At 39.4% G+C, this 8,128-nt stretch overlaps 1 protein-coding gene across 4 annotated transcripts; it reads left to right on the forward strand.

Moving 5' to 3' along the window:
- Nucleotides 1–629: 629 nt before the first annotated feature.
- Nucleotides 630–7,914, forward strand: nek4 (NIMA-related kinase 4). Of its 4 annotated transcripts, none has more exons than XM_049018318.1 (16): nt 630–868; nt 1,504–1,770; nt 1,889–2,086; nt 2,213–2,320; nt 2,435–2,589; nt 2,675–2,807; nt 2,924–3,403; nt 3,514–3,570; nt 3,694–3,843; nt 4,112–4,261; nt 4,883–4,952; nt 5,030–5,148; nt 5,273–5,364; nt 6,006–6,217; nt 6,554–6,687; nt 6,813–7,914. In XM_049018318.1, exons 1-16 carry the CDS (start codon nt 782–784, stop codon nt 6,921–6,923), a joined length of 2,523 nt encoding a protein of 840 aa, XP_048874275.1. In that variant the 5' UTR covers nt 630–781; the 3' UTR covers nt 6,924–7,914. The 4 variants fall into 4 exon arrangements, with proteins under 4 accessions (XP_048874275.1, XP_048874278.1, XP_048874277.1 ...); XM_049018321.1 differs by having other exon boundaries at nt 5,075–5,148; XM_049018320.1 differs by having other exon boundaries at nt 4,112–4,255.
- The last annotated feature ends 214 nt before the right edge of the window (nt 7,915–8,128 follow it).

An 8,128-nucleotide genomic window follows, 5' to 3' on the forward strand; every position in this document is an offset into this window, starting at 1 on the left:
TTTAAAATACCTTGTACTTCCCAATTGCCAAAGGTAGCTAGTTTTTATTGTTGCAAATCTGAAACCTATTTATCTAACGAAGAAATACGAATTATGAGTACTTAAAACTGGGTAGAATAAGTATAATGAATTTTATGTATTAAACAAAAACGACACAAACATTTATATTCATTTAAACGGCAACATTTAAATATGGAAAAGATTTACACCGCCACCTCCTGGCGAACAACAGTTTTAAACATATTTTTATCTAGTCATATTTATTGTAGATATAACATGCAGTTGTTATTGCTTGTTCATATATGATGAAAGACTTAAAAATAACTATTTCCTCGCACATTTATGCATGAAAGTGGTTCTGTATCTCTCCTAGCATGCCAATTAAATTACATAGTTCGCAATCTTAAATTAATTTTCTTCTTCAACATATGTTATTCATTCGTTCTTTCGTTCATTTATTCTTTCATTATTGTGTTCATATTAGATCCACCTAATCGACAAATAATGTCTCCGAGTTGAACTGCGCCTCACACCAACGCCGATAGGTGGAGCTGTGTGAAATCCCGAGACCCTTAAAATCACACAAGGCGTGGAGTCGATGGTGGATTGATGCCTGTTGCTTGGCAACAGCGTAGCTGCTGATAATTTCCTGTCCTATCGTCATAATTTTGGAGGGTTTTTAGAAGGTTTATGTGTATGTTATAATGTATCACTAGATTAAAGAAAAACACAAAAAATTGCTTTTGTTTAGATTCTGATAGAGCTCAACCGGTGAAGAATTATGGAGAGTTATACTTTTGTGAGGGTGGTGGGAAAAGGGAGCTACGGAGAAGTGAATTTGGTCAGACACAGAACAGAAGGAAAACAGGTATTCCTACCTAGCTAGCTGCCCGCCAGTATGCTGTGTTAATTTGTTAAATGCTAACCAGTTATATCCTTACAAATAGCTAAGCATGCGATATAAATTACATATAAGAATTTAATTATTGATGTAAATAGCCAGGAATATTTTCAGTAATGCACTTAGATAGCCAGTCAGCATGTTCACTTTGGACACCAAAAATATAAAAGAACTGCTTTTAAAAGAACCATTAGTTGTATTCCGGACTGGAATAAATGAAACGATCTTCCTATATAGTTAACGGCTTCCGTTTATTTACCTGGTTTTCTGAGTTAGATTTATTTTGTTGTTGTTTGGGTTGACTTTTGACTTGGTCACATTGTCATCGTTCTGTGTCATGATTCTACCCTTCTGGCTAGATGGTTGATTTACTTGCTGATATGTTTTATGTTGGTAACTGATGTGACACGATGACAGTGTTTTTTGTGGGAAAAAGATATTACCATTTGAAGCACATTAAACTTTTGAAATAAATAGCTCCTCCTCCTCCTCCTCCTCCTCCTCCTCCATGTTTTAGGGAAGTTTAAGCAATAATGTCAGTGAAGTACATATTAAGATAAAAGTTTTGATTGATTTTTCGTATTTATTCATTTCAATATTAGTACGTCATCAAGAAGTTGAACTTAAGAATGTCATCAAAACGTGAGCGGAGATCTGCTGAACAGGAAGCGCAGCTGCTGTCCCAGCTGCGACACCCTAACATTGTGACATACAGGGAGTCCTGGGAGGGGGAGGACTGCCATCTGTACATCGTCATGGGATACTGTGAGGGGGGGGATCTCTACCACAGGCTGAAGCAGCAGAAGGGCGAACTTCTCCTAGAGAGACAAGTAGTTGAGTGGTTTGTCCAAATTGCCATGGCATTACAGGTGTGCATCGCTTTGATTTTCATCAACTAACATAAAACTGCATGATCTGTCATTGCTCATATTAATAGCCATGGCATTAGAAGTCATTGCTTATTGTTTGTCCTCTGCCGATGTACAGTACCTGCATGAAAAACACATTTTGCATAGAGATTTGAAAACCCAGAACATCTTTCTGACCAAGACAAACATAATAAAAGTTGGAGATCTTGGGATTGCTCGAGTGCTGGAAAACCAGAATGACATGGCCAGTACTTTAATTGGGACACCCTACTATATGAGCCCTGAGCTTTTCTCCAACAAGCCGTACAACTACAAGGTATTCCTCCCTCAGCCAAATGCTTGCTTTTTGAGAATAAACAGTTTCATAAACTGCATGCTTATATTTTCATTAAATTAGTGTTGTATTAAGGAAGACTTTTTCACCCATTTTCTTCCCTCCAAGTCTGATATTTGGGCGCTGGGTTGCTGTGTGTATGAAATGGCCACTCTGAAACATGCCTTCAACGCAAAGGATATGAATTCCCTGGTGTATCGCATCGTTGAAGGAAAGGTGAGCATTTAGAGTTTTGTGTGTCAGAAATAGGTGGCTGGAATGTGAACGTGTGTTATTTGCTAGAGGATGACTCTAGTGCATCAGCAATGCCTGTTTTTCTGTTACTCTCAGCTGCCTCAAATGCCCAGCAAATACGACCTACAGCTGGGGGAACTGATCAGATCCATGCTCAGCAAGAAGCCAGAGGAGAGGCCTGATGTCAAACACATCCTCCGGCAGCCATACATCAAGCAACAGATCGCTTTGTTTTTAGAAGCAACAAAGGAGTACGTATGTTTCATTTCAGTGAGTGGTGCATTAAGAACTGTGGAGTTGCTTTTTCAAAAACGTTTCTTGTTCTCTTGATATTAGAAAAACTGCCAAATCAAAGAAGAAGGTTGTCAGTAGGCAGCCAAATAGTGCATCTTCACTTCTGGTGCCATCGCTTTCAAAACCTGAGGCTCACAACCAGCCTCTCTCTGATATATCCAAGAAGGGTAAAGCGGTAAGGTGTCAGTCCCTTTCCACTCCAGCCTCCAGTCCTGTTCCTGGTATGTCTGGCAGCAAACACATTAAGTTTTATAGTGTTTGTCTCATGACCACTTTGCTGTTATTTTGCAGAGGGAGGTCAACTATTTGCCGCAACACAAAAGCAGCAGCCCAGCGAATGAAGCCCTTCCAACACCAAAAGAGTATTCCCCAGAAGCTCTCCCACAAGACAGTCTTAACAATACAGGGGCATCCTTGGCTACTGTGAGCAACATTGATATTGACATCCTATCTTCAAAGGAAAATAGAGACCACTTGAAAGCACAACCTCCAACACTGATAAGGCCAAACCATATCCATTCTGATGCCAAGCCAGTCGAAGAGAAGAAAAGTAGGAAAACACAGCCTTCATCATCTGAGACACACAATACGAAGATAGTGTGCAGTGACAGCAGGACTAATGAAGAGCCCAAGGACCCTCTTGTGAGGGATGCTGTCCTCCAACCTGGCAACCTAGTAAAGAGTGGACCATCAGCATCCCCTAAACTACAGAATGAGGACACTTTGAAGCTGCTCCAAGAAGCACCTGCTTCAGAAGATATTCAAGTCAAGGTTTATAAACCCAGTACTTTCATGAAATTGTATGATGTATATGTGTTGACTTGAATCAAATGACGTACTACCCACTTATTAACTCTTGGACACAAATATTCTCTTTATAGGAGATTTTGGACTCAACAGAAAAGCTTTTGGAGCCCCTTGTGTCTATTATAATAGAGGTGGGCATCTATTGTCTGTTTTTTCTCCTTGTTTTGTGCTGTACCCTCATGTCCTGTCACTGAGATTGGTTGAGTGCAACATTATTCAGGTGTTTCCTTTTTTTGTTCCTGTTACTTATTTAGGAATATTCTGCTCATGAGTCGCTACCCAGTCTTCCATCTCCTAAGCTGCAGCCTCCTTCCTCAACTTCTGAACCTTCTGTATCCTGTTTGCATAGACAGAGGAACAGGGAGAAAATGTGGGAAAACAGGGGAAATGACAATGAGGACATGGTGGGTATAGCAAAGAATGCAGTATAACTGATGTTTACATGTAGGGGCTGATTTTTGGGGATTCAAATCAACAAGAAATCAATATCTTAAATGTAGTGCCTACAAAATCCATACCATTTTAAGATGTCCTTTTTAAGTTGCATACATCTATACATTCACATCACAATCTAATGCAGTGGTCTTTTGTTTCTGAAGAGTTCAGTGTTAATCTGGTTGGAGAAGCAGTATCATTCCATGTGTAATGTGTCTTCACATCTCTTCATTTAAGATGGCTCTTCACAGGCCTCTGCCACCTTCCCCTGGTGGTTTGGTTGCAGATAATGTGAAGAGGAGTCAGAGCTCCATGGAGGCACAGACGTCATCCTCATCTGGTGTCCCTGGTTCTAGACATCTTGGTGTGGCAGTGTCACATGTGAGAGTGAGGGATATAAGCATTGAAAATGAACTGCCTTACCATTCCTATAACGGTTTATAAGAGTGAGGGATATAAGCATTGAAAATGAACTGCCTTACCATTCCTATAACGGTTTATAAGAGTGAGGGATATAAGCATTGAAAATGAACTGCCTTACCATTCCTATAACGGTTTATAAGAGTGAGGGATATAAGCATTGTGAATGAACTGCCTCACTATTCCTATGACTGCTCTTTTACTTTAACTCACAAGACACTTATGAAAACATTTCCAGAAACCAATTTTTTGTTAATCTGTTTCCTAAAAAAATATTATTGTTACTGCAGTAGTCACAATACAAAGATCTTAAAATTTAAAGTTCTTCAAAATAGTAGTAGAAATTTCCATTAACATGCATGCATATTTGTTTGTTTATTTGGCTGGTTGGTTGGTTGATTGATCCCGAGGGAAATTTAGGTATCTATACGGCCATTTTCCCCATTGATATTAAGGGGATTACAGATTTTGCACCTTTTCCTAACAATCACTGCTAGGCGGTCATAGATTTGTATTTGTTTACTTAATCGGTAAGATGGCAAAAAAGGCACAGATGTGGTTAATTTTATTGAATGTGAACTGTTTTAGGATCGTCCCTTGTCTGCCAGAGAACGAAGAAGACTAAAGCAGTCCCAGGAAGATTTCTGTCACTTAGCTGGTACGATATTTTAAATCTCTCTGTACATACTCCCAATTGCTGAAAGAGAGAAAACAGGAGCTTGTTTCTTTGTAAAGGTGTTCCTGCGCCAAGGCCAACGTCATGTGATATTCCCTGTTCAGACATAAGACCTTCTCACGTTCAGAAAGCGGCTGTTAACTGCACTGCATCTGATACCCCCAGCAAAACAAACAAGGTCATTTATTAACGTTCTCCCTGCATCCTTGAACGTAGTCGGCCATTTTGTATTAAAACCACTGTGGTGTATGATGGCATTTTAATTCTTAGTGGCACTGAAGACATGCTCCCTGTCCCTGCAGGTAAGCAGGTTGTCACAGCAGCAGTCAGAGGAAGATGACTGCAGCTCCTCTACCAGTTCTACGGACCCATCGGAGGGAGAACACAAAGAAGGGTGGGAGGCCTTAGCTAATCCCTCAGCGTTTAGAGCATGTCCACTATAATAATACACAACTAATTGTAATAAATGGCAGTTTGCAATTTATTCTAGTCCCTAACACAGTTTGCCTGGAAGTTGGGGTGTTTCACAGTATCCATACTTGGCGTCTTGCATACGCATTTTACATCATCTTCCTTTGCTGAAGCCCAGCTCCAATAATAAGAACAGAAGTACGGAGGATGGTAAAAATCCTCGGGAGTCATTGTGGCCCCTCCCCAAATATCAAGGATGCATCGTTTTTTGTTTTTTTTCCCCTCTTTTTCGCTTTCCCTTTTTCTTCTTTTTTCCCTTTATTTTTTCCTTCTTTTTTTCTATTTTCTTCTGAAAAACGAGAAGAGAAAGAAAAAAGAGAGAGAAAAAGGATGCATCAGTTGCATCCTCATTAAATGAGAAAAATCCCATGATCCATTGCATCCCAAATTCATTCTTGGAAGGCAAGTTGGCAAGACCGCTCCGGCTAGGATCGCAAATGCGATCTTTGCATTCTTGGTATTGAGAAGTAGCTGTGGTGTAAATGTTTCAAACCTTTTCCAATGTAATGTCTCCACTCGTATATTATACACTAACTTTGTTTTTTTTTTGTTCGTGTACTTCAGAAAGAGCCAATCTAATGAAATACAGGACCTAGTTCAGTTGATGACCCAAACATTAAGAATGGATTCCAGAGATCCAGGCACAGAAAAAAGTGGTTGTGTGTCCACGTCAGTGTCCGAGTTCAAGCTGAATAGGAAGTACAGAGACACGTTGGTTCTGCATGGGAAGGCAAAATTAGATGAAGTGGATTTTCACTTGAGCGAACTCCCTTCAGGTCTGCCATTATATTCATCTCTTTATAAACACAGTGGAATTAAGAGAATTATAAGTACTTTATAATTTGCCAGCAGGAGCTGCTTAAAATATGCCAGTGTAATGTGCTCCCATGTAATATTCACATTTTATTGCTCCTGGGCATACCAGTACTGTACTTCCATCGCATTTTATCTGATGTAATTATTTAAAAAATTACTGAGATTTTTATCCTGATGCAGGGTATTTGCTGAGCACTACTTAAAGACCATACAATATGTCATGTGTCACTAAAATGCAGCAAATATCTAATACATAGACTTCACCTAAATATCATAATCTTACATGTGTTCTGCAGACACCACATCTGGCCGTACGAAGATCATGAGAGCGATTGAACGCTTACGGACTGATGTAGCGAAAGGACTGGGAGTGAAACTTTTAAACAGGGTTTTGGACATCATGGAGGAAGATGATGAGGGCAAGAGAGAGGCAAGTGTGGACAATCTTGCCATTGAATTACATTACTCTGTCCATTAGGATTATCACAGTACATCTGTGGTTTTATTACCAGTTTCCTTCCTTCTCAGGAATGACATCTGTGTTCTCATTCCCAGCTGTGTCTCCGAGAAGAAATGGGAGAAGACACCTACAAGGCGTATGCTGTGATGGTGCGGCAACTGAAATTTTTTGAGGATGTAGTGTCTCGGGAATGGGGTAACCAGTGACTTCACCCCAGGCTGTGCCTTCTGTTATGCAAGTGGAATTAAGGACCTCAAATGTGAATAAAAGCAAAACTGTAAAGATACTTTTATATTTTTCATTTTACTTTTAAATGTACTGTTATAAACAAATAAACAGATGACCACCCATGTAGTGTCTGAATAGAAATCTCATTTTATAGCTGAAGAAAATTTAAGCATTAGAAATACCTACATCTGCACTATGCAATAATTGAAGTGCATTGGTTAAGGTTTAAACACTGTGAAATCTTTGTGTATTTTTTTTTTGTAGAAGATAATGCATTTATATTTTTTTTAATCGTCATTATTGAAATACAGACGCTCCTCTACTTACAAACTTTCAACATACAAACTTTCAGACATACGAACAAAGAGGACTGTAAGTCCAAATTGTGTTCCTTGGGTTCCCGTTTCCTGTCCGCAACATAAATTTTTTCTTCCTGTGCACCAATCCCATCTAGTACGACTTCTGGCCACTACTCCCACCAGGCGCCAGTATAGCATGCTTGCGTATATCCTTAAAATGATGTTGAATAATTACGTAGGAACAGCAGTTCGGAAGGTGACTCATTCATAAGTAGAGGAGCGTCTGTACCTTATTAAAGTGTCACTCCTCTTGAGAATCTGATACATCAGCAGGAATGATCTTATTCATACCAGGGACTGTCCTTCTGTATCAGACGCAGTAGATGTGATCGCTTTGTGAATTCCATCCATCCATCATCTACCGCTTTTCTGCTTCGTGAATTCATGATTTACCATTCTGTATTCACTGCCTTCTTTATAACTATCTACTTATTGACATGAAACAATGCTCTAACTTACTGTATATTGACCAGGAATCTTATACCATAACCATAGAAGCAGAATGCTTCCATGTAGTTTTTTAGTTTTTGCAAAAGTATTTTGTACCTGTTTCTCCAGCTTGATTTAAGCTGATCTATCACTGCTTGTTAATAAAGTCTGTTACACTTGAGTTTTCTAGTATTCCACTGGGCTGCAAAATACTGGAGGTGTGGGGGAGAGGTTAATCTCCACTGCACATTCTCAAGGGTAAGGCACGGAATAGCTTGGCAAATCTGAAAATTCATGAAAAATTCTTGGGCCCATTATTGGAAATGCAAAATTAACGGTACTGAAAAGTTTAAAAGTTACTGTATGAAATGCAAGATTTTGTGATCACAGGGGCA

The sequence above is a fragment of the Brienomyrus brachyistius genome, chromosome 6, assembly GCF_023856365.1.
Source record: "Brienomyrus brachyistius isolate T26 chromosome 6, BBRACH_0.4, whole genome shotgun sequence".
Lineage (NCBI taxonomy): Eukaryota > Metazoa > Chordata > Actinopteri > Osteoglossiformes > Mormyridae > Brienomyrus > Brienomyrus brachyistius.

Excerpts from the sequence above, each read along its gene's own strand:
- nek4 (XM_049018318.1), top strand. The coding sequence starts at position 782 with ATGGAGAGTTATACTTTTGTGAGGGTGGTGGGAAAAGGGAGCTACGGA. Across the intron at positions 3,404-3,513 it reads CAGAAGATATTCAAGTCAAG|GAGATTTTGGACTCAACAGA; the intron begins GTTTATAAACCC and ends TTCTCTTTATAG. Across the intron at positions 6,218-6,553 it reads CTTGAGCGAACTCCCTTCAG|ACACCACATCTGGCCGTACG; the intron begins GTCTGCCATTAT and ends TGTGTTCTGCAG.